General features: G+C 38.5%; 1 protein-coding gene and 1 long non-coding RNA gene across 2 annotated transcripts in view; one reads left to right on the top strand and one right to left on the bottom strand.

The window, feature by feature from the left end:
* The window catches only part of LOC122556641 (uncharacterized), a 50714-nt gene extending 47698 nt beyond the window's left edge, over positions 1 to 3016 (bottom strand). Inside the window, exon 1 of the long non-coding RNA XR_006313591.2 lies at positions 2858 to 3016. This is a non-coding gene — a long non-coding RNA (uncharacterized LOC122556641). The remainder of the gene's footprint in view (positions 1 to 2857) is intronic.
* Positions 3017 to 7500: 4484 nt separating this feature from the next.
* Positions 7501 to 27306, top strand: clk4a (CDC-like kinase 4a). The gene is made up of 13 exons (XM_043703585.2): positions 7501 to 7657; positions 12436 to 12596; positions 12676 to 12928; positions 14074 to 14161; positions 14672 to 14738; positions 16921 to 17031; positions 18300 to 18466; positions 20062 to 20156; positions 20257 to 20386; positions 20462 to 20544; positions 21031 to 21110; positions 23769 to 23859; positions 26827 to 27306. Exons 2-13 carry the CDS (start codon positions 12436 to 12438, stop codon positions 26953 to 26955), a joined length of 1455 nt encoding a protein of 484 aa, XP_043559520.1. The 5' UTR covers positions 7501 to 7657; the 3' UTR covers positions 26956 to 27306.

The raw sequence follows: 27306 nt of genomic DNA, 5'->3' as shown, positions 1-27306 counted from the left end.
CGCTGCACCCGATGTGGCCTCCTCTATACTGGGGAGACAGGCCGCCTACTTGCAGAACGTTTCAGAGAACACCTCTGGGACACCCGGACAAACCAACCCAACCACCCCATGGCTCAACACTTCAACTCCCCCTCCCACTCCACCAAGGACATGCAGGTCCGTGGACTCCTCCATCGCCAGACCATAGCAACACGACGGTTGGAGGAAGAGAGCCTCATCGTCCGCCTAGGAACCCTCCAACCACAAGGGATGAACTCAGATTTCTCCAGTTTCCTCATTTCCCCTCCCCCCACCTTGTCTCAGTCAAATCCCTCGAATTCAGCACCGCCTTCCTAACCTGCAATCTTCTTCCTGACCTCTCCCCCCACACCCCACTCCGGCCTATCTCCCTCACCTTGACCTCCTTCCATCTATCGCATTTCCAACGCCCCTCCCCCAGGTCCCTCCTCCCTACCTTTTAACTTAGCCTGCTGGACACACTTTCCTCATTCCTGAAGAAGGGCTTATGCCCGAAACGTCGATTCTCCTGTTCCTTGGATGCTGCCTGACCTGCTGCGCTTTTCCAGCAACACATTTTCAGCTCTGATCTCCAGCATCTGCAGTCCTCACTTTCACCTCGATGATCTTTGAGAAGCCCTATTTTCTCTCTAGTTACCCTTTTGGCATTTATGTATTTATAAAATCCCTTTAGATTCTCCTTAACCCTATTTGCCCTCCTGATTTCCCTCTTAAGTATACTTCTACTGCCTTTATACTCTTCTACGGATTCACTCAATCTCTGCTGTCTATATCTGGCATACACTTTCTTCTTTTCTTCATCAAAACCTGAATTTCTCTAGTCATCCAACATCCCCTACTCCTACCAGCCTTGCCTTTTACCCTAACAGGAATATAATGTTTCTGGACTCTCATTATCTCAGTTTTGAAGACTTCCCATTTTCCAGCTGTCCCTTTACCAGCAAACACCTTCCCTCAATCAACTTTTGAAAGTTCTTGCCCAATACTATCAAAATTGGCCTTCCACCAATTTAGAAATTTAACTTTTAGATCTTGTCCATCCTTTTCCATCACTATTTTAAAACTAATAGAATTATGGTCCCTGGCCCCAAAGTGCTCCTGTACTGACACCTCAGTCACTTGCCCTGCCTTATTTGAAAAGAGGAGGTCAACTTTTGCACCTTCTCTACTAGGTACATCCACATACTAAATCAGAAAATTTTCCTGTACACACTTAACAAATTCCTCTCCATCTAAACCCTTAACAATATGGCAGTCCCAGTCTATGTTTGGAAAGTTAAAATCCCCTACCATAACCACCCTATTATTCTTACAGATAACTGACATCTCCTTACAAATTTGTTCCTCAATTTCTCGCTGACAATTCAGGTGTCCATAGTACAATCCCAATAAGGTGATCATCCCTTTCTTATTTCTCAGTTCCACCCAAATAACTTTCCTGGATGTATTCCCAGGAATATCCTCCCTAAGTATAGCCATTATGTTATCCCTTATCAAAAACGCCATTCCCCCTCCTCTTCAATGATATTTTCTTGTAATTTTTCTATCTCTGTAACCTTATTCTGACTTTCTGTGATTGTAGGTAAAGCTTTACCAACTATCCCAATCAAATCATTTCCCAGAAGAAAGTCCACCCATTCATGGGTAATTTTTTAACAACTCTGTTGTTTTGGACAAGTCACACTCCAATCGTACTTCTACAATGTAATTGAGATATACTCTCCACTTTATCCCATTTACAAACACTGTGGCTTTCACCTCACTCTCTGGAGGTAAAATGGATTCTTCTCCAGCAAAAAAAAATGTTTACAATATATTAGTCATGCTGTCTTCATTGATAATCTTCTGGATCAATAGAGATGTAATGATGTAAGGCTGCATTTAGGTGTCTGGCTTGATTGTCCTTGAGAAGATGAGGGGTGGATTGGAATTCATGTGAAGATAAGATGTACAAGACTTTATGTTTCTAACTGGCTCAAGAAGCGGAACATTCTTTTCTCAATGTACACTTTAAGTTATTTTAACTCTTTCTAATTCTTTCCTAAGGTCAGACTTACAATGTTCACAACTTTTCCATCATTCAATCATCAGAGGAACAATCATGTTGAAAAAGTGTTCATAGAAGAATGGTACGTAAATTCAAAAGTGTAGATGAATTCTCCAATTGAAATTAATAAATGAGCATTGGAAGATTGCATCCTTACCTCCATCCAATTGCAAAATTGGAGCATTTACCAAATATGACAAGAAACTATTTCCATTCCACTACATTCTGCGAGGGATTCAAAGCTAACAAACTCCCGCCACTTGCACGTTTGAGGCAGTTGCCCCAAGCTTTAGTGCATCCCTAAGTAATGTGTCAGTTTGCAATACTCGGTCAAGGAGAACTCTTTGCATTGCAAGATGAAGTTTCGTGCAGACCATAAAACGCTTTCACGGAGTTAAAAGCAGAAAGCTTCTGTTTGGATGTCATTATATAAAGTTTCCACCAGATGGTGTGCAAACTGAGTGAGTTGTACACCTCTTTTACAAGGCATTTTTGAGTGGGCATTCTCAAAAATGGGTGGGGTGGGATGGGGTGGGGTCATTTCAGAAGTTAAAATGCAAGAGATCTGAAACAGGATCCCACCTGAGTTTGAACTCATCATTTTTAATTAATTTAAGGTTGGGCAACAAATTTATTTGCAAGCAGCAGATTTGTTACTTCAGTATTAATACAGGGATTTTTGCTTCATTCTGGAATTAATTGGGAGATAATGTATAGTAAGAAAGGAGAAATTAAGGAAATCAATTTAAATAAAGAAATTACACTGCAGAAATTAAGGACATTTTTACACACCTCGCAGTCTTGCAGTTTCCTCTTCTGTTGCTTCGAAGAGATTTCCATTTTCAGTTTTAAGTTGTCATCAATCTCTTTTTCACTTTTGGCCCATATTACTCTAATCCAGGATTCAAATACACTGGGGCATTGAGCAAATTCAGCATTAGACGCCCAATACAAGCCTGTGAAAATATATGACAGGCATAACTAATGACAGAAAAGTAAACCCTGTCCATAGAAGAGACAGAACAAGGATAGCACATGGTCAGGCCTATATGTGACTCCAGACTCTCTTCAATGTGGTTGACTCTTAATTGCACTCCAAAATAGCATAGCAAACCACACAGTTGTATTCAAGAAGACAATACCAGCTACTTAAAGGAAATTCATACGGACAACAGGACATGTCTTTATGACATTGACACGTGATTGACATACTATTTTGAATTGATTAACCTGTAGCTTGAGATTGGATGAGCTGCTATCTTTCCATGTGATATTTGTATTGACTTATCTAAGTAAAGAATTAAACTCTGAAAATTTTGAAAACAAATGCAGAAGGTGAATCTATATGACTGCATCACCTAATAATAGAATAATGAGAATGGAAAAAGGAACAGCTGAAAATCAAGGGGATTAGTCCGGGAAAACAAGAAGTAGCTCTTGAAGAAAATCTCAAAAACTGCCTTTGAAAAAAAATATTTTGATCCCTGCTGTAATCAGCTTTTAATCATCTTATTCAGCAAGTCAGAATCATACACTTTAGTCCAACCCAGTCCATGCCGTTTATAATCTCAAACTAAACCCACCTGCCTGCGCTTAACCCATATCTCTCCAAACACTTATTCATGTACTTATCCAAATGTCTTTTGAACATTGTCACTATACCCACATCCGCCACTTCCTCTGGAAATTCATTCCTCACATGAACCATTTCTGTGTAAAATAATTGCCCCTCATTTATATATTTATATCTTTTTCCTCTCACTTCAAAAATATGCTCCCCTACTCTTGAAATCCTCCACCCTAGGGAAAAGGCACCAGCCAATCACTTTATCTATCTCTCTCATTATTTTATAAAACTCTCTAAGGTCACCTTTCAACCTCCTACTCTCCAGTGGAAAAAGTCCCAGCTAATCTAGCCTCTCCTTATAATCACACCCTCCATTCCCCGCAACATTCTGGTAAATCTCTTCTGAATCCTCTCCAGCTTAATAATATCCTTCCAATAACACAGTGTCCAGAACTAGAACAGTACTCCAGAACAGACCTTGAATATTCTACAGGGTGAAAGTAAGGACTGCAGATGATGGAAATTAGAGTTGAGAGTGTGGTGCTGGAAAAGCACAGCAGGTCAAACAGCATCCGAGGAGCATGAGAGTTGACATTTCGGGCAAAAACCCTTCATCAGGAATTCCTAATGAAGGGCTTTTGTCTGAAACGTCGACTCTCCTGCTTCTTGGATGCTGCCTGAGCTGCTGGACTTTTTTAGCACCACACTCTCAACTCCATACAACCTTGTTTGCCTTTCTTCATATGTTAACAAATGATCTTTCCTCCTCCCAATCCTGAGAACTTCTTCATTGCTCTTCCATTGCTCCAAATGGCCTTCTTTATCCTTCTCCAGAATTACATTTCAAAATTATCTAGTCTTTGGATGTCTAGGTTTTAGCCCCTCACAGCAAGACACTCCAAATCAGTCTTGATAATTATTTTCATAAACTCTGTATTCTTTTGCTTTTTTTTAATGTTTGGAGAATGCATTCTTTCCTTTTACTATTCTAACTCTGATTTATTTATGGCAGTAACATCATCTGACAGGATGTTTGCCAGGTACTTAAGTTGTGGTATCTGTTCCAGCTGTTCTCCATCTTGACATTTGCTTTTGTGCTATTATTCCTTTTGATCTTCATACTTTCATCATTATTACACTTTTATTCCACATGGTTTCACTATTTCATTCATTCTATATTCTAGCATCCCTCGATCTTCTGCTGTGCTAGCCAATAGCATTAAATGGCATGGAAATCCTACTATCTTCATCAGTTACAGAAGAATCAGATGTAATTCCCAAAAACAATGATGTAACGATTTATAAAGAAGATAACAGTAGAACTGAGTAACTTAAATTGAAAGATTTATACTTCTGGAGATTACTTTTCAAAGAACACAATTGTTCCATTGCAGAAGGCAAATACTTTGAGATGTAAACAATATAACACAGTTTCATTACATAATAAGGTAAAGTTAAAGATTAGCAAATAGATGGAAGGCAAACTACTATATCACTATATCACTGCAATCAATTCCATTTTTAGAAAAGGTTATGGAAAGGGGATCAAAGGTTACAGTGAGAAGGCAGGAGAATGGGGTTAAGAAACATATCAGTCATGATCAAATGGCAGAGCAAACTTGATGAGCCAAATGGTCTAAATCTGCTCCCATATGTTATGATTTTATTATGGTCTAACTCAAGAGACATTATCATTGATGGCAGCAAGAATGGAACTGCAATGTGGCAAATTGCATGGACACAATGACCTGCATCCTCAGATTTTAAAAGAGGCAGATGTGGAGGTAGGAGCCACATTGATTTTGTTCATCTAGAAATGAGGGATGTGAATGGTTTAGCTCTGGTGCCCATGTCCTAACTTGCAAGCAATAGCCTCTATGACCTAAGCTACATCCCTGAACTTTAAAATTATCACCCTGGTTTGAAATTCATCCCAGCCTCAATGCTCCTTATCTCTGTAATCTACAACTCACAACCCTCTGAGATATCAGTACTCAGAGTCAGAGTCAGAGTCAGAGATGTACAGCATGGAAACAGACTTTTCGGTCCAACCCGTCCATGCCGACCAGATATTCCAACCCAATCTAGTCCCACCTGCCAGCACTTGGCCCATATCCCTCCAAACCCTTTCTATTCATATACCTATCCAAATGCCTTTTAAAAGTTGGAATTGTACCAGCCTCCAACACTTCCTCTGGCAGTTCATTCCATACACGTACCATCCTGTGTTAAAAAGTTGCTCTTTAGTCTCTTTTATATCTTTCCCCTCTCGCCCTCTAGTTCTGGACTCCCCCAACCCAAGGAAAAGACTTTGTCTATTTATCCTATCCATGCCCCTCATAATTTTGTAATCTCCTAAAAGGTCACCTCTCAGCCTCAGAGCTCCAGTGAAAACAGACCCAGCCTATTCAACCTCTCTCTATAGCACAAATCCTCCAACCCTGGCAAATCGTTTCTGAACCCTTTCAAGTTTCACAACATCCTTCCGATAGGAAGGAGACCAGAATTGCAAGCAATATTCCAACAGTGGTCTAACCTAAGTCCTGCACAGCCGCAACATGATCTCCCAACCCCTGTACTCAATACTCTAAAGGAAAGCATACCAAATGCCTTCTTCACTATCCTATCTACCTGCAACTCAACTTTCAAGAAGCTATGAACTTGCACTCCAAGATCTCTTTGTTCAGCACCTAGGACCTTACCATTAAGTGTATAAGATTTGCTTTCCCAAAATACAGCACCTCGCATTTATCTAAATTAAACTCCATCTGCCACTTCTCAGCCCATTGGCCCATCTGATCAAGATCCTGTTGTAATCTGAGATAACCTTACCAGGCAACATCCCAGTAAATCTCATCTGAACCCTTTCCAAAGCTTCCATATCCTTCCTTTCATACGGTGACTAGAACTGTATGCAATACTCTAAGTGCGGCTGCACCAGAGTTTTGTACAGCTGTAGCATTATCTCACGGTTCCGAAACTCGATCCCTCCTACCAATAAAAGCTAACACACCACATACCTTCTTAACAGCCTTATCAACCTGGATGGGAACTTTGAGGGATTCTATGTACATGGACACAGAGATCTCTCTGGTCATCTACATTACCAAGCATCTTACCATTAGACCATACTCTTTGGTTCTTGGGACCTTCTTGATAATTGTAATCACACCAATATTTGTGGTAATGTTTTCAGTTGCTCTAAATTCTGGAATTTTCTTCCTTAACTTTCTGCTTCACTCCCTTATTTTTCTCCTTTAAGATGCTACCTACAAGCGACCTTATTAGTGAAACTTTTGGTAATCTTTCTTATCTACTTATACGGTATGGTTTCAAATTTTGTTTTAAAATGCTCTTATGAAGTGTGATTAATTATGCCAAAGCGGTTATGTAAATGTAAATTGTCTTTGTTAATGCAGACTTATGTTTCAACAGTGTAGGTAAGGGTGAGATTCAGTAGCTAACAAAAAACTGATATATGAAGGCTTGACAGTTGGATTCTTGAAAGTGCAGAACTATATGGATGTGGCTTGGGAAGTTAAGTTGGCCTGGAGGGAGAGATGAAGGGAAGATGGAAGGGCATTAAAAGAGGTTGCAGTAATGATAAAGTTCATAAATAGCCAGAATATTACTTCATAGTCCTGCACTTCATGGACAGAACAGAGTAATTGTAAAACTGGTCAAAAGACAACATTAGACTTGACTACAGAAACTTATTGTTCACTAAGAATCAAGAAAAAGAAAATGCGTCACCATTTAAGAAACATTCAGAAACAGTTGCAGGGAGTTGTTCACACTAAGTGGTTGGACGAAGATTGTGTAACATCCTGAATGCTCTAACTGGATAGTGGCCTAGGTTTAACAGAGAAGCTTCCCCAACCCGAGCCCCTCCTCCCCCGTGACCGGAAATGCGCCAAGGGCTGGCGTCAGCACCCATTGTTGCTGCAGCTCGGTCCGCCATTTTGTGTTGGAGCTGAGTTTTTCACTTTGTCTGTTTAGTTGATGCGATTTCGAGACGTGTCGAGGTAAGAACAACTGTGCTTTCGGTAGAATTATCGCCCAATGATCCACTTTTAGCAGAGTTCATTATGTTTAAATTATGAATGCTTTTTTTTTGAAAAATATGTCGGCGGCTGTGTTTTCCAGTGTTTCACTCGACGCCGTTTCCTGCCTGTGTTTATTCTGATAAACTCGGCTGATGGTTGGCATTACGCTGAAACCTCGGTGTGCAGGGAGGATTTTTACCGTCAAGATATCCTCTTAATTCTGTGATTCACGGGTCATGTTTGATTGTGGAATTTTATTTTAAAAGTCGGAGACCTTTGTCGTAAACACACCAACAAAATGGCGACCGGCGCTCGCCCTGCTGCAAAAAAATTCCAAGAAAATATTTTCCGCGTCAGTTGACTTAATTTCTTTTGTCTAGTTGCTATTTTCCCTGTGCGTGTTTGATTTCGTTTATGTTCATTTTCCCCGATGGCTGCTTATAGACCGATAAATGGTCCGTTTGGACCTTGTTTTTGTCTGAGTCTTTTGGCAGTCGCTGTTTAAGTGGCTTCACTGCTTTTGGAACCTAAATAACACCGTTCATGGTGGATCAGGCAACCAATGGGGCATGAAGGCAAACAGTCAGTACGGCTTGTTGCCTCCCGTGGGAAATAAGAAAGATTCAAGAATAATATCGAGAGCATTAAAATTGTTTGTTATACCTCCCTCCTTTGCTGCCGAAAGGTCTGAATTTCACCTTTTGGTACATTTCCAAATATCATTGTCTGATCAACATACTCTAGATTTTGATTCGAGTACTATCCAGAGCTTTTGTTTGCAATTCGTTATGGTTTTTTTATCCGGGGAAAGCTAGCATGTTTTATCACTTGATTGCGTTAATGTTGTATACGTGGTTATTCTAAAATTATGAAACGTCAGCCATTGGAACGCAGATGTTATGCATGTTTGTGTTACGGAATAGTAATGCCCACATAGTGTAAATACCTTGTCCCAGACCTGTTCCGGAAGTAGCCTGATTTTAATGTCGCAGACTTCGTGGCTACTGACTAAAGCTTTGGAGGATTGTAGTGCTGGGCGCATTCAGTATTAGTCAGTGGGGAGGAGAGAGAAGAGAATGCCGATTAGTGCGGTGCTTGCCAGGGTGGGGAGGTAACGACATATTTCTGTAGATTGTAGTTGTACCAGGTTCAGAGAGTAGGGGGTGCATGCCCATTAAAAGAACACAAGCTTTTTAATGTGTCTCACTGTTGTCAGGCCACTGTTGCCATACTTTGGAGTATGTGGATCGAAAATATCTTTTCAACCCACAGCTTAAAACCTACTCTTATTCAGTTGTGTGGGGAAATTCTTTATTCCTGTAGGTGGTGCTGTCAGCTATTTTGATTGTCGGCCATATCATGTCGCAACATAAGAGATGCACAATAGCTGCCATTTTATGGTTGGAGTAAATCACTACAGAGGAAACCCGGTGGCCAGCTGACATTGCAGACACTGGATACACCATAAGCTCTGGACTTTGACTGAATTCCAGCAATTGTGCTCCAGAACTTGCTGCTCCATCTACCCAACAGTACAGAAAAGGACAAATCCAACTTGGCCAATTAATACCACATTAGTTTACTGTTCATTCAGTAAAGTGATGGAAGCTGTCATCAAAAGTGCTATTAAGCACACCTGGTCAGCAGTCACCTGTTCAGTGATGTACAGTTTGGATTCCACTAGAACCACTTAGCTCTTGACCCAAAGGCAGCCTTAGTTCAATCATGGTCAAAACAGCTGAATTCCAGACATGTGGTGAGAGTGGCAACCCTTGGAATTAAGGCTGCATTCAACCAAATGTGGCATCAAGGAGCCCGAGCAAGACTGATATTGGAGAGCAAACTCTCCACTGGTTAGAGTCATATGCCAAGGCCCAACCATCTTAATCTGCTTCACACTGACCTTGATCATAAGGTAAGAAGTGTGAATGTTTGACATTTGCACAATGTTCACCATTCACAACACTTCAAACTGAATCAGTCTGTGTTTAAATGCAACAAAGTGTGGACAATATCCAGGTTTGAGCTGATAGGTGGCAAGTAATTTGTCACAAATGTCAAGGCAATGACCATCTCCAATAGGAGACAATCTAACCACACCCATTGACATTCAATAGCATTAACATCACTGAGTCCCCTACTATCAACGAATGGACTCCATATAAACACAGTAGCTAAAAGAGTAGGACAGAGGCTTGAAATACTGTGAATTTCTCACTTGTCTGAGTGGATGTCACTCAACACTGAAGGAGCTTGACACGATCCGGGACAAAGCAGCCAGTTGATTGGCAAAATATCCACAAGCTTCAATGGTAACTAGGCATAGGCAATAAATGCTGGCCAGCAAGTGATGCTAACATCCCACAAATGATTTTTTAAAAAATCCACTACCCCCTGTACCAATGCTCAGTAGCAGTATATACAGGATGCACTGCAGAAATTCATAAATGATCCTTAGAGAGCACCTACCAAACCCATGACAACTTTCATTTAGAAAGATAAGACAGGAGCATTTCCCTCCAAGCCACTCACCATCCCTACTTGGAAATATCTTTCTGTTCTTTTACTGTCACTGTGTCAAATTCCTGGAAGTCCCTCCATAAGGCCATCGTGGATCAACATTCAGCACTTGAACTGCAACAGTCCAAAAAGGCAGTTAAGCACTAACTCAAGGACAACTGGGGATGGGCAGTAAATGCTGACCAGTCAGCAACTTCCATGTCCCATAACTCAATACAAAAAGTTTTAAAGGCAACAAAATTACGTTGATGTGAACAGCATTTTTGCTGACTGTGGGACCAAAAATCCTTCAATATGCAGTTTGATGTTCTTGAAGTTTAATCAAAACTAATTTTTGACAAAATGGACTCAGCACTGAGGTACTTGACTGATTGGAACATGGGAGCAGAAGTGGGCCATTCAGTATGAGCATGCTTTACCATTCTGCATAATGGCTGATCATTCACTTAACACATTCCTGCGCTATCCACAAAGTCTGAAATAAAGGCAGCATTTTACTTTTGTGGACTCCATTTTGTTTGCCTTGGGAGCTACTTGCATGGCAGCTTAGCAAGATCAATGTGCCTTCAGTACAGTACGAATGTGTTAACCATGATTTTGGGTTCTGAAGAAGGGTCACTGGACTCAAAACATTGAGTCTGTTTTCCCTTCATACATGCTAAGTTTCTCCAGTGATTTCTGATTTTTTTGTTTATGGCTTCTTAAAGATGAATTTATGATCTTCAGAATGGAGCACCTTTAGGAGCAAGGTCATGCCAAGTTTCAACTTTTGGACTGCACTAGTGCCCAACATACAAACTGTTAAAAGATCCTTGCTGTCTCTCTCTTAAATCAAACACTTTCAGTGAAAGGACCAATCCGTGAATAAGTTAGATTATGAAAATTGCAGTTCAGGGACAGCTGTTGAATGCAGACAGTTGAGATAATTCCTCTGAAGTCGCTTCAAAGTTTACTTCAGAATGGAAGAGTAATACTGAAGGTATTCCGTGTTGACAATTTCACCTTTTTAAATGTGACTGAAGCTGAGGCTTGATCCTTTGGTGTAAATTATCCCATGGCACTATTAGAGATGAGAGCAGTTATCCCTGATGCCCTAATCAAAATATATTCTCTCAGTCGCTGTCACTGAACAGGCCATAACCGCCCTGATGTATGTGGGTGTTTGCTGTGTGTAACTCTGTCTGCTATTAAAGAGACTATACTTCAGCAGTAGAAAGAACATCATCTAAGGTCTTTCTGGCAAAAGTACAAGACACAACTTTCACATGAGTGGAAAATGCCTTTGTTTGCAACTGCTGGAAATGTCAAATTCCAATGTTCGTTTTTCTATCTGCAAAGACTATAGACCTATTGTAGTACTTGTGTATATGCAAAAAGTTAAGAAATAGTCTTTTTCCATTTAAAAAAAACTAATTCAGAAGTATCTCACTGTATAGTAAAGGTGCTTTATAAATGCAACATTTCCTATTTTCTACATAGATTTTTATCATGTTCGTATTTAAGAGTTAATGAGACCACCTTGCTAACTGGCCTAATCAGTGTGAATTGACTAATGTTTTCTGCAGCACCCTCTAGAACCTTTTGGTGAAAAGTGTTAGGGAATTTAAGAGCATGAGGTTAGCGTGTCAGAAAGTCACTCTGGTGTTGGAGGAATGCATTCTTAAGGCATGTACAATATGACTGGAGTATTTGAACAATTCACAGTTTTAAATTGGAGCTATTGGGAACTCAGTACATCAGCAAAGAGGGTGATAAGTTGACTGCAACAGCATATGGCATTTTAAATGTTTATGGAGTGAGGCAGGGCATGTGATTGGAAGAATGGTCGGGAGAGCATTTCAGTAATCCAACTAAGATTTCACATGAATGGATAGGCTTTCACGTCTGAAATGGTGAGTGTTGTCAGAATTACGATGAGAATTTTGAATGATCTGTTTCAATTTGAAAGCTGGCAAATGAAATGAAATCAGGATGAGTGAGTTTATACTGGGTGATGAAAAGGCAAGTTTTGATATTTCGTGCTTTTTGTTGAGAATTATGACCAAGCAAAGTTGACAAAAATATCCATATTTATAAGTTGTAACTAATTTTAAGGTAATAAGTATTTAAAATGAAAAATTACTTTGATAGATATAATTATTTTGACTCTTGTACATGCTGTGAGGCATAATGTTGCGTCTAGAGATATATTCGTCCCAAGATTGATAAAATTGACGGCGACAATATACATTTAATAGATGCCTCATTTGAAGTGTACACGAAGCTGTGATTGGAGCAGTGGAGAGAGTTGGGACCACCGAGATTATTACAGCAGTCATAAACGCAAAAAACGTTCCCATAGCAGTGAAAGAGAAAATAAACGGCGAAGGCGCTATCATCACTCAAAGCCTTCAGAAAGGTGAGTAAAGCAAATGTATAAGATGTGAACCCCATACAGCAATAGTTAAGATTGGTAATTTAGTAAGTTTTTTTTATAGCCATTACTTGGAAACAAAATCTGTTAATGAGCACATGGATTGCCATGACGGAAAGCATGAATACAGAGATGGGTACAAAATGGAATATAGAAATGGCTGTCACAACAGAGAATGTCGACACCAGCGCAACTACTATAGTCATCAAAATTACAGCAAGTCAGGGAAACCTGATAGTGGAAGGAGTCAAAAAAGTAGCCGTGAAAGGCATAGGCCTAAAAAACATCACTCTGGTTCAAGTAATCATTCACACTCGGTAAGAACAAATTTATTTGAAATTGACAGATTTGGGGTATTTAATACTTGTTTTTTAAATAGTCTAGGCATTTTTTGGGATAGGGCAGGCATACCAAACATGTTAAAATCTAAGCAGTCAACTTCAGGTGGGCACTCCAGAAAGTATTTTGTTTAACTTTTAGAAGTGGTGTCACAGATAATGTATAGATTCATGCATACAGTTATTGTTGGCAGTATCTTGATAATCATGTTAATGTTAGAAAAGTCCAGATTTTTGAAGACCATTACCAATGATTTGCTGAATTTGTTTTATTAATAGAATTCCCTCAGGGTAAAGTAACAGCTTATAAAGTGTACTTGGACCGTTAACATAGCACATTTTATCTTGATAGTTTTCATGTCATGCCAATCATTCTGAGAAGGGTTTATCTAATCAATGGTTCGACCGGTGTTAATGATCCATGGATCATAACTGCTGTGTTGATATAATCTGGCAATCTGTTGAATGCCACCATTCTGCCTCCGCACTGCTCAAAAATGTTACTTTCCACATACTTCAGTTACAGTTCTGTTGGCTAGCCTTGCAGACTGTTAAAACTGATTTCCAACATGACCATTGACTCCTTGTTTTTGAAAATCCAATATTCACCTTACCTATGTTTTCATTCCTGAGTGTGTCTGATCATGTTAGAGAGAACATAATTTGCCCTGCAGTTGTTAACTTTTTCATTTCCTCCTTTGTTCATAAATACCCTGGTTCCAACAATATATTGCCTTCAAAGATATGCAACATCTTTGACCCCTCAGAATGCGCTTTTTCCATATTTTATTTATAATTCCCAACATGCTTTGAATCTTGATGTCTTTTATTATCTTTGATTTGGTGAATTTTGTATTGATGCATTTGTTGCTTTGAAAATTTAAAGAAGCATCTTATCTTAAAATCTGTTCCTTGCCATGTTTTTCTTCTGTAACATACACTGTGTGCCATGTGAATTTCTGGGGATTGAATTTGAATTTGCACCCGTCAACCTACCGTGGCCTTTCGTGGATTGGCGTGTATATGAATACCTGAATCCTCTGCTGGGGAATGGTGTGTTCTGTTCCGAAATACTATCCTTTTTCAATGGCTGGATGATGTTGCTGACTGCTTATCGTGTGCAGAAGAGCCACCGCCACAGGAGAACCAATGTTGAGGATGATGAGGAGGGTCACCTGGTATATCACACTGGAGACAAACTGAAAGCAAGATGTATAGAATATTTTTGTAACAACTTATTACAGAACACTTTAAAGCCATAGATTGGGAACATAACGGGAGGGAGGGAGGAGGACATAATGTGGAGGGGGTGGTTGGGTCACTATTCTAAAATGAGTTTTTGTGTTTGAAGGCATACATGTAATTTAAAAAGTATACCATCTTACAGCATTGTTAGCTTGTTAATCTTGTGCAGAAAACACATAGTTGAGGAAACCTTGAAAATAAGGTTTCTCTAGCTTTTGGTGAATGGTGGGGTGGTGATGTTTCCACTTAATTGAATCATGGGTTATTTATTTTGAGAGTTTATTGTATAGGATCTTAGCATCAGGAAAGCCCTTTGAGTAAATATTTTAAACATGGCCCTATTTTAGTATAAAACCGCTTACATTTAAGTCTTAGTCATTTAGGATGTGTCAATCTTTTGAGATTTATGTAATTATACGGAAATAAGTTATTTTTTGTGTGTGTGCAAGTTCTTAAAGAGTTTTTCTTTCTATTCAGATGAAATAATTTGTAGCCTAGGAGAAGGAGCTTTTGGAAAGGTGGTAGAATGCTTCGATCTTAAAAAGTAAGTAATTTTGCCAATATCTTGATCTACTTATTTCCCTTTATATAAGTTGCTCATTAGTGGTATTGTATCTTGGATCTTAAAGGTTTAGTCTGTTCCCCAAGTAACTGAAACAGTAGATATCAGAAGCCACTGTAGGGATTTGTTGAAGAACAGGAGGGACTCTTTTTGACCTCATACAAACGCAATGAGCAAGCAATCTTAAAAAGCAAAAAGAAATTTATTTTGACTCACTTAACAGTGAAGGCATTACACTGATGAATGCATATTTGCCTGGATGCAAGTGAATCAATGAGCTGTGTGGTACATACTAAAGTGAATAGAGAGTGATAATGAATTAATTTATAGATAAACAGGTGCGTATAATCAAAAAACAAGCAATGGGAATGTCAGTAAATGAAAAATTCGGATCATAGGAATATGCAAATCAACATGAATGGAGAAAAAAATGTTACAGTCAAATAAAATAATAAGAAATAGGAGTGGGCCATTTGGCCCCTTCAAGCCTGCCCAGTAAGATTGTGGATGATTTAGCTCAGACCTCAATTTCTCTATTGTGCCAGCTCAGTAAATTCATTAGCTCCTTGTTATTTCAAAAAAATCTATCTAACTTTTAAATTCTTCATGGTTTAGGTTTAACCAATCTCTGGGGTAGAGAAATCCAGGCATTCATTACCATCCAGGAGAAAAATTTCTTTGTATCTGAATTTTAAATGAATGTCGTCTTATTCTGTAATTGTCCTCCAGTTCAAGACAGAACTACAGGTGTACAGTTTAAATAAGACACCTCTATTTGTAAACTCTGACCCCCTAGCATTAAATGCCCAAAATCAATTTGCTTTCTTCATTACTTGCTGCAACAGCATGCTACCTTTTTAAAATCCAGATATACCATATCATCCTGTTCTCTTTTTCAGCTCTACTTGTTGTAAGAACAGGATTGTGTGTGTAAAATGGGAGGTCTTAATTTGGATGTTTATGTGAAAGGAGACGATATTATTTTGTAGTTTCTACTTTGGGTGGAGTCCACAGTCTGAGCATAAATAATGCTCGTTTTCCAAATTGGTTTAATATTTCCAGTTTCTCGACTCATTTCCATAATCGTAAAATGAAATCATCCATAATCTGAAGCATCATTTTTTAAAAAATTTCTTGATAGCAAGTATTACTCCTTGTTATATTTAAAAGCACTAATGTGTGCAGAAGTAAATGGGTTTATTTTCGTATTAGTTAACTTGTTCTCTCTTTATTAAAGAACTGAAATGACTTAAGTTTTGCTAAACATTTATTAGTTTCATTGATGCATGATAGTTCATGGTCTGAAGCAATATCAATATTTAAATTTATATGAGCCTATTCCAAAATCTGCAAGCAGATGTTTAAAGTGGAAAGTCTTCAATTTGATATGGTGGTATGACCAGTTTTGAGACTGTAGTCTCCTGAGTGACCTAAGATACAGTGGCACTGTTTAAAGAACCATAGATTTTGCAACCATATTATCCTTGAAACTAAAACCATTTTTTTTAACAAAAGCTGCTTTATTAATTGTTTGTAGGGCCATTGGTGTGTAGAAATTGGCGATCCTTTTTGCCTTTGGTAGAACTGTAACTTAATTGATTTGTACGATACAATTTTTTCCTCTGTCTACTATTTCCAGTCTTGCTACTCCATTCTCTATTAACAAAACATGTTTTGTTGAAAATCTGTATTTTTTTCACTTAATGGGTCTTGTGGCACACTGGTAGTGTCCCTATCTCTGTTCATGCCCCAGCTATCTGTCTGACAGGTTGATTAAGCACTGAGTTTCAAATGAGCGCAGCATCTAAGCCAATCCTTCTGCATTTTTCTCCCACTCACAATCTTAATATGTTTAAAATATCATATGCAAAACTGATGTAATGGAAAAGGACTTTGTAAATGTAATTCTTTATGAAAGTAGCTTCATGATTTAACAATGGAATGATCTTAGCTTGAAAAAGATTGAGGGAAATGTTTATGGTTTGACTTTATTTTTCTGCAGTAATATTGGCTTCCTGATTAGGGGCCGTATAAAGCAAGCCATAGTTAAGATTCAATCATTTTTATTCTTTATATAAGCTATGAGTCACTCAAATCATTTGTGTTAACCAACTAAATTATTGCACAGTAGATCAACATTTTAAACGATATTACTGTTCTTCAGGGGAGAATATGTTGCAATGAAGATCATAAAGAATATTGCTAGGTACCGTGAAGCAGCTCATTCTGAAATACGTGTGCTTGAAGAACTGAAGAACAAGGGTGCCAGTGCTTGGTGAGTATTTTGAAATAAGCCTTGGGGTTTCATCCCTTAAATTTTCAACTTTCTTCCATGGAATGTGTATCTCTGGAAATGTAATATCTAATGTCCCTTGATTTTGAACCACTTTTTACCCATTGTAATTTGTTTGGTGGAGGTGTACTGTACTTAGTCTTGCTGGGAATGAGTTCCAGTATTTTGACCATCAGAGAAGGAATGTTGTAGTTAACAATTAATCAAGCCCATTAATGAATATCCCTTGTTACTGAAAGTGCTGGTTTGCTCTCTATTTATTACCTGTAGTCATTTAAACCTACCTGCTCTTTCCCAGCTGCCTTTCAAATGATGCAAGTTTTGACTTATGTGGGTATGCAATTTTTTCACCTTTTGTAATTGCATATAAATACGATAACTTAGTTTTATGTTAAGAGTATTCAGATTTCTTTCATTATAGAGCAAAAAGTGAAATAAATTAGAATTGTGAATTTCCCACAATTAGCATGTTTTAAATAAATTAGATTTGATGAGACATGCCGTCCTCTGTTTTGAAAGTTTTCTTTGACTGTTTAAAACAAGAGTTTCAGATTATATGTTCAACAGCTGGTTTTTGCTGTGCTTCTGAACATTTTTCATTTGCACCTGGAATATGAGTATTGTTTTGGATAGTGAATGGGAGCAGCAACCCAACAGAGATTCATCAATCTAGATCTTTTCTAATTTACCTGCTGAGATGATGATATACTTCACTGGAGGAGGTAGGCCTTGAACCTACCTTCTGGCAGGTAGAGACACTACCATTTTGCTAAAGTTGAAGCTAGGACACAGGCTTCCATGGTTATTCTGCTTAAAGCAGGCAGTTTCTGTGTAGACATAGATCCTACATCCATTCTTAGGAAACTTCATGGTTAAAAAATGCTCTTCTACATTGAAAACAATCCTGCCATTATTCATTCTTTGTTGGACAGCAAAGGAAGGAAGGATCATTGCACTATAGTTTCCATGCTTTTTACTTGAAAAAGGACATCGGAATCACCTACATTATTATATTATCGTCTGGCCATAGGGCTTTTATCCTCTCTGCACATCTTACTTTGCTTAGCAATCTGGAATTCATACCAGTTTCAGTTTGTGGGAAAATACATCTTAGAGTCTGCCACTCAAAACTGAATTAATTTTGTTCTTTTTTTACTAGAACGTTATTTCATGAATCATATGCTACATTGTTGTGTTATGATATGGCTGCTTTACAAAATTGTGGTAATATAAACAATTCTAATTTGCAGTGGGTGTGTACAAATTCTGGATTCGTTCGATCATCATGGGCATACTTGTATTGGTTTCGAACTCCTGGGACTCAGTACCTATGACTTCTTAAAGGAAAATAATTTTATGCCGTTTCCAATGCATCATATCAGACACATGGCTTATCAAATTTGTGATGCCCTGAACTGTGAGTATCGTTAAATATTTAAAAATTAGTGAAATATTTGAAATAATGGCGTATATATTGTTGTCTATCTTAAATATATGGCAAATTTACATTGAATGGTATCGATTGGTTGTGCCTCGAATAGAATGCCCACTCTTACTGTTAACAAACTTAGTTACCGAGTACAGTTTGCTGTAATATGCATAAGATCAATTATTTGCATCGGTAGTCTTATGGAGGGCACACTGCTGTACAGGTCATTCTGCTCTAAAGCAACAGTTGCGTTCCTCTGCATCCTTTCACTGTAGCAATTGCGCTGTGGAAGATCGCTAATATAAAATTGCTATATCCGTTCAGAAGAAAGTTTGTGTTATCCAAATGTCCATAATTCGTCAATCATGTTATAGCTCGTTCACATTAATGAAACATAAATTATAGCAGAATGATCTGTACTGGTTATGTCACAGGACTAGTACTCCAGAAACCACATTAATGCTGTGGGGATATGGGTGAAAATTGCAGCATAGTAGCTGGTAGAATTTAAATTCAATTGATTAATCTATATTCTGGTGACTGCAACAATCATGAGTTGTTGTTAGAACCTATCCGATTGACTGGTGTCTGTTATGGAACTAAATCTGTATTCCTTATCTAGTCTGGCCTATGATTGTTTCCAGACCAACAGCACTGTGTGATCACTATCGAGCATCGTTTGTAAGTGCACATACACACCAACTGATGAACCGTCATCAAGAAAATCAATCCAGTTCATGAAAAATTAGTATTTGTTTTACAGATCCATGATTTTTTTTCCTAATGAATCTACCCTTAACCAAGTGTTAACTTTGTCTGAATGGTTTTCCACCAGTGCTTTCCCACTACTGAGGTAAAGCTGACTGGTACACAATTGTAGACTATGTCTTTATGCTTTTATTCAAAAATGGGTGTAGGATTTGCAGCTTTTTGGTACCAGACTTGTATCCAAAGTGAACGTAATGATTAACTGCAGTTCTGTCATCATTCTTGGGTGCATCCTTCCAAGTATGATGCCGTTTCACCTTATGGGTCTTTTTTTAAGCAATTTTTCATCCAGCCACTATTTTGATATCCCTTTTGTTGTGACATTAATAGCAGCATCTTCGCAGCATCACCTCAGCCACACCTATCTGCATACTTGGATCCTTTTCCTGATCTTTAATTAGTCCTTTAAAGTGCAATACCTGTTTACTATATACAGCGGAACCTCAATTATCCTGCATTGAATTATCCAAATATAAGATTGTTTGGTCCCAATGCTTGGCTAAACAATGTTATCCGGAATCCAATTAACCAAACAAAATACTGTACGCCTGTGTCCCTCGGAATATCAAGGTTCCTCTAGATGTCTTTACAATACTTTCCTATCCATGTTGTTACCTGCCAGTCTTGTACACTTTGTGTCTCTTCCCATTTATATTTTCCTTCTAAGCTGTCACTATTCTGTCTGATTCTCCTTTGATCCCTTAATTGGAAGGGCTCTGTTATTATTTTTATTGGAGTGTAGCCTGTTAAGGCTGCTGCTTGACTCAATTCTCAATGCAAATATGTTTGGATAATAGTTTATTCTCTCTCATCAGTTTTGCATCAGAACAAGCTTACTCACACAGACCTCAAGCCTGAAAATATACTGTTTGTGAATTCTGAATATAGCATAGAGTACAATAGTAAAACGGTAAGGTTGCTCCTTTCTAATAAACCTGATTTAATTTACAAAAGTCCCTTCACAACTGAATAGGCTGTTAATTAATTGTGTAAATTAATTTGTTTTCTAGAAACATGACGATAGAACAGTGCTCAATGCAGACGTCAAAATTGTTGATCTTGGCAGTGCCACATTTGATGATGAGCACCACAGTACTGTCGTATCTACAAGACATTACAGAGCCCCTGAAGTTATATTAGGTTAGTAAAGAGAATTATTTGCTTTTGCTAAATATGTTATGAACTGGCTTTAAATATTACTTGTATTTTTTTCAGAATTGGGATGGTCACATCCATGTGATGTATGGAGTATAGGATGTATACTAATTGAATATTACCTTGGTTTGACACTCTTTCAGGTAAGGACTAATATTTCTGTATATCTTTCAAGAGTTGTTGAGAATATGTTGATTGGTTATGTAATGTCTTCATCTGCCTGGGTAATATATTTTCTGTAGCTAAAGTGTTGGAATAGTTTTTTCTTCTGAATGTGATATTCACAGCCTTCCTTGGAAAGCCCATCTGAAGCAAATTTGAATCTGTAACTCCAAATTTCTTAGACTAGTCAATTTCCAATCTATTTGAGGTAATGTCACACTGATCATGTAGAGTAATGTCCAGTTTTTCTTGCTCTTAAGTATGTTGGTTTCTGAATTTGACTAGTTTTCATTCTGCCTGTGTCCATTGCCCTATACTAGTATGCTTAAAATTCATTTCACCCCCCCCTCAAAGTTGTTAAATTGCATGGTTATCCATCTTAGAGTTTGGCTCTTGCTTTCATCACCTCCTTGTAACACTTGTCAAAGGGGTGACATTTTACTTTTTTTTTTGTTTCTCTTGTTCAGACCCATGATAGCAGGGAACATCTTGCTATGATGGAAAGAGTGCTTGGACCCATTCCAACCAGTATGATTATTAGAACACGGTAAGTTAGTTTTTAATTCTTTCATCAATGATTTCCCTCTAACTCAGGTGAGAGGGGTGGTAATGGCCTAGTGGTATCATTGCTAAGACTATTAATTTAGAGACCCAGGTAATGTTCTGAAACCAACGTCAATTGTCAGAAGCAGCCCGTCTGGTTCATTAATGTTCTTTTGGGAAGGAAACTGCTGTTCTTACCTGGTCTAGCCTACATGTGCCTAACTACCCTCTCTCAATTAGAAATGTTTAATAAATGCTGGCCTGTGAATGAATTTTAAGAAAAAAGTGACTTGCTAAGATAAGGCAAGTAAAGCAGACAAGGTAAGGATGGCAGAATTCTTTCCCTAAGGCGTTAGTGAATTAGATGGTGGTCAGTTTCTAGCTTGTCATCATTACTAAGGTTAGCTGTGAAATTAAATTCTACCTTCTGATGTGATGGACTTTGAAGCCATGTCCCTGATATCAGCCCAGGGTAACTCAACAACTGAAACAGTCACGAAGCCACCATCAATTATTCTTTTGATAAATGTATAACCTAAATCTTGATACTGATGATGGATTGGAGATGGTTGAGGTTTATCAGTAAAGGAATCTAGGGTTATGGGGAAAGGTAAGAAAATGGAGTTGAGGTTTATCAGTTCAGCTATGATATCAATAACTGGAGGAACAGACTTTATGGGCTGAATGGCCTATTTCTGCTACTATGTCGTGATTTTATAGGTTTGCGCATGCAGTTATTTCCTCCCTCGATTGTGTGTTGGAATATCCAGTTTAGCTGTCTAAAACAGTGTAATATGACAATTTATTTGTAGCATCATGATCATTCATTCTTTTAAAAAATTCTACCTTTTTAAAGGTTAGCATTTAGGACAGCAAGGTAACTAAAATGCTGGGCAGCATTTCTGAAATTAATGGCGCTTCAAATGGTTACTCCAGGTCTGTTTAATAGAATCAGAATTGAAAAAAGGTAGAGCTATAAAAGCGGTAAATGGGTCACTTATTGGAGATGTGATGTCTGTTAACTTTGTGGTAGTGCCAATCCAGCAGGAGTTAAGTTAGCTCAAAGGTATTCAGCAAATCCTAAAGATGAATTTAAGTACCCTTTTAGACGCTATGTTATCGTGGAGGTGAGCAAAGCTCGAAATGTTAGTTGCAGGTAAGAGCTGGGAGAGTGCTGAAACAGGTAGCTGTCAGCAGAAAGCGTTCCAGGAAGCAGGCTCCATGTTTTTAGCAAGTGTGTTCCAGGGAATTCATTCTGCGCGCTCGTGCGGCATGAAGAAGCAGCAGTATTTTCTTGATATAGCTGAGAAAAATTAGTATTTTAAAAAAGTCTTGGTGAAGCTAGTCATTATATAAAAGCTATAATTGGGAGCTGTGTCAGAAGTTCTGGAGAATTAAGTTGCGGAAGATTTTGAGGTACCAAGACGTGAGCAGTGATTGAGGCAGTTGGAGTCAGAGACTATTTTCCAAAGCCACATATTCAGAAGGGAAGATTCGAAATACCTTTTCAGGAAACTGTTTTCATGAGATTTGTTGACTCTTAGTGTCATTATGTATCCATGGGATCTGTATTAGTCACATTGGCTGTTTAAAGTGCAGTCTGTCTGAAGGCCGTTTGACCACAGTTTTTGTAACTCCATGCCTTGTTGTCCTGAATATTAGTTTGTTGTGTATGTATCATAGATTGCTTTACTCCAAGTTGTATCCAGAAGTTGTGCATTCAAAACTGGAATCATATGAGTTTATTCACTTAATGCCTAAGATCTTAAACTGTTTTTCTAAAACGTATTGGTTCCCAGTGACACCAACTAGCAGTCTCAAACCAGGATCATAGCAAGGTGCATGTAATGCTAACACTTTTTTTTAACGATTTCAGGTTTATCTGAAATATTCTTTTCCTTTTGTTAATATAAACAGTATCTTTCGTCCTACCCTCCTTTAGTTTTAAAAAAAAAAGTCAGGGCTAGCAGGTAAGACAATATCTGAAGAGACAAACTGGTTATAAGGTTAGGAGAAAGTGAGGACTGCAGATGCTGGAGATCAGAGTCGAGTGTGTGGTGTTGGAAAAGCACAGCAGGTCAGGCAACATCCAAGGAGCAGGAGAATCGACATTGAGGTTAAAGTAATAAGTTAAAGACTCAAATCTGACACCTTTCAGCAGAACACTGGATCTTGTAAGTTTACGCTTGCAGATGGCTTACATTAGTCTGAGATAGATCATTAAAGAATTTCAGAGGTTTGATATTGCTGGCAGCTGGGAATTTATAATGAGGTACTCCCACCCAGAGTAACAGATTTCCAAATGTACCCAGTGGTATGATACTAGTATCTTTAAGATATGACTGCGATGTAAATCTAGCTGCTTTTGGTTTGGGGAAATGAACAAATATCTCTGGATATTTCTTAGTTTGCTTGGCAGTGTGTCAGCTTGCCAGAAATCAAAATTTCATTTTTCTGATGCAGTACTTTTAACTAAATATACATAATCACATTTTGCTAAATGTTGATATGCTGTGTGATAACCAAATTCACATTTGGATTTGGTTAGAAGTGTTAAAACTTTTGTGTCATTTATTTCACTATTTATGAACTTGTAATATATTAGCCATACATGCTTTCATGTGCAACATTGAGTGATGTACTGATATCATCATGTTCTCAGCAAAAGCAAGTATTTTCATCATGAGCGATTAGATTGGGATGAAAACAGCTCTGCTGGTAGATACATTAGGAAACGTTGCAAACCTTTGAAGGTAAGAATATTAATGACACTCTACTTTATTTCATTCATGGTAAATGAGCGTATGTTGGAAAGACGAGCATTTGTTGCCTTTCCCTAATTGCTCTTGAAAACTTGATCTTGGTGAGCTAATTTTAGCACCTATAATCACTATAATGTCGGTACACTCTGTGCTGCTGAAGTTTGACCCAGTGACTCTGAGAACAGTAATTATGCTTCCAACTCCAACGGCCTGTCACTCTGAGGGAACTTGCCAGTGATAATGTCCATGTGTGTTTCCTGCCATTGTACGTCTAGATATTGTGTTTTTCAAAGGAGTTGCCATGTGGTCGTGGTGTATTATGTCACTGTTTACTGTTGTCACTGCCAGGGGTGAAGGAAATGAAGGTGAGGTTGAAAGCAGTACCAGTCGAGTGTAATGCTCTGTTTACATGAACACCTGTCGCTCATGTTTCTTGCTATTTAATAGCCCAACCCTGAATTCTATTCAGGCTTTGTGGTGTTTGATTACACGCTACTTCAGTATATGAGGGATTGCAAAGGGTAGTGACCTGCAGTTACATATAAACATCCCCGCTCCTGAACTTAAGATTGAGTTTAGGTCATGGAAGCAGCTGAAGATGGTTTGGGCTGAGGGCACTATTCTACGTTGCCAGTGGTTCTACAGTGATGTTCCAGAATTGAGATAACTGACCTGCAACAGCCACAACCATGTTTTGTGCTAGGTGTGACTCCACCCAGTAGAGTATTCCCTCTTCTGCATGGACATCAGATTTTACTTGGTTTGTCTGGTGCCACAAACAAACAAACAAATGCTACGCTCATCTCATGTAGAATTCGTAGAAACATAGAAGCAGGAGGTGACCATTCGGCCCTTCAGATCTGCTCTACCATTCATCACGATCATGGCTGATCATCCAACCCAATAGCTTAAACCTCCTTTCTTTTCATAATCTTTGATTCCATTTGCCTCAAATGTTAAATCTAGCTGCCCCATGAATAAATTCAGTGTTTTGGCATCAACTCCTACCTGTCGCAATGAATTCCATGGGCCCACCACCATCGGGGCCAAGAAATGTCTCCTCATCTCCATCCTAAATAGTTCACCCTGAATCCTCAGACTGTGACCCTTGGTTCTCGATGCACCTACCATTGGGAACATCCTCCCTGCATCTACCCTCTCTGGACTACTTAGAATTTTACCCCACTTCCCCCCCACCCCCCATTGTCTGAACACCAGTGAAAACGATCCAAACCTGGTCAGTCTCTCCTGCCATCCCTGGAATTAGCCTAGTAAACCTTTGCTGCATCCCCTCAAGAGCAAGAGTATCCTTTCTCAGAAAAGGAGACCAAAACTGCACGCTACGTTCTAGGTATGGCCTCACCAAGAACTCATATAGCTGCAATAACACATTCCTGCTCTTGTACTTGACCTCTCGCAACACAAGGTGACATACCATTTGCCTTTTTTACCACCTGTTGCACCTACATAACTACTTTGTGACTGGTGCGCAAGTGCACCCAAGTCCTGCTGCACACTCCCCTTTCCAAATTTACAGTCACTCATGTACCTGTAGAAATTCTTAGTGTCAGTCTTTATGTTCCCTGAAAGCTTATTTTCGTAGTATATTTTTCCATTCTTAATCCCTTGGTCCTTCTTTGCTGAATTTTAAGCTCCCAATTCTGAGCCGTTGTTTTTCTTGGGCAATCTGTATGCTGCTTCCTTGGATCGGATACTATCTCTAATTTTCTTTGTAATCCAGGGATTAGCCCTCTTCCCATTTTGCTTTTGAGCCGGATAGGAATAAACATTTGTTGCAATTCCTTCATGCGTTGAATCTATGCCATTGCCTATCACTGTCATCCCTTTAAGTAACTCTCCCAAACTATCAAGGCCGACTCATGCCTCATCTTTGTAGGTTCCCTTATTAAGATTCAGCACTCTAGTCTCCGAATCAACTATCTCACTCTCCATTCTGATTTTTAAAAAATTCTATCATGTTATGGTTGTTATCCCCAAGAAGTCTTACACAGCTGCTTTAGCAATGATTTCCTCCTCATTACACAGTACCCAGTCTAAGGTGGCTTACTCTCTAGTCAGTTCCTCGGTCAAGCAAACCTTTCCGTATGCACTTCAAGAATTCCTCCTCTATGGCATTGTGGCTAATTTGATTTGCCCAATCTATGTGCAGATTAAAATCATGCATGATCACTGGCATTCCATTATCACCTGCATCTCTAATTTCCTGATCAACACCACTGCAGTTTGGAGGTTTATATGACACCCACTAATGTTTTTTTTTGTCCCTTGTTATTCCTTAACTCAACCCAAACAGACACTCATGTTGTCAGAGCTAATGTTCTTTCTCACTGTACTAATTTCCTCTTTAACCAGCTATGCCCCTCTACCAACTTTTCCTTTTTTGCCTATCCATCCTAAATACTGAATGCCCTAGGACATTCCGTTCCCATCCCTGGACATGCTGCAGCCTTGTCTCCATAATCCCAATTATATTGTACCAGTTCTTTAAATCTATCTGCGCAGTTAGTTCATCCACTTTGTTTCGAATGCTTCATGCATTTAGATATAAAGCTTTTAAATTTGTTCCATTTGTAAATTTCCCTACTTTTTAAAAATTATTTCTTGCATTAACATTTATCTGTTCTGTCCCTCCCCGTTATTGCCTGGTAAGCATCTGCCACATTGCTAACCTGCACTCCTACTTCCTCGTTTAATGTGAGTTTTCTAATTTCCCTTGTAAGTGAATGCTGAATTTGGTACTCTTATCCATGTTGGACGTGGATGTAATGAAGTCAGTAGCTGAGTGGCTCTGGAAATACTATATGGAGAACTAGTACGTAGGTTATTGTTGATTAAATGCTGTTTCAGGCCCCTGTTGACAGCACCATTCATCACTTGGGGAATAGGCTGGCTGAGTGAAAATTTTGTTGACATTCTACTTCTGTGGTTTATTTTCAGGATTATATGACTTCTCAGGTCTCTGAACATCAGGAACTCTTTGACTTAATTGAAAAGATGATGACGTATGAACCTTCAAAAAGGATACGACTAGATCAAGCATTGCAGCATCCATTCTTTTCACAGTGAGAATTGAGACCACAGCTTACAAAATGAACTATTTTGTACAACATGTAAATTAATTCCAAGTTCTCCATAGGAGAATAACTAGACTGTGTCAGTCTGAATTCAAATCATAAGTTTTGAAATTTAAGTGTATTTAAAATTATGTCCATATTATGTGGTAGTTTACTAAAATACCATTTTTTGGTGTTGTCATGTGGGCATGTGCTAATTTTTGAACCACTATTGCTTTACAATGATACAATTCTTGAAAAGTTTAAAAATGTTTTCTAAAACTGATTTTTGTATTATACTACCTCAACTTGTAATGTAAACATTGATTTTGTGCAATAAAGTTGTGATTTTATTGTATTCAAA

Source organism: Chiloscyllium plagiosum, unplaced genomic scaffold (genome assembly GCF_037043375.1).
Source record: "Chiloscyllium plagiosum isolate Xiang-an unplaced genomic scaffold, Cpla_swu_hap1 HiC_scaffold_16, whole genome shotgun sequence".
In the NCBI taxonomy this organism is placed as follows: Eukaryota; Metazoa; Chordata; class Chondrichthyes; order Orectolobiformes; family Hemiscylliidae; genus Chiloscyllium; species Chiloscyllium plagiosum.
Note: the sequence above shows the minus strand (reverse complement) of the source record. Positions and strands in the feature narration are given on the sequence as shown.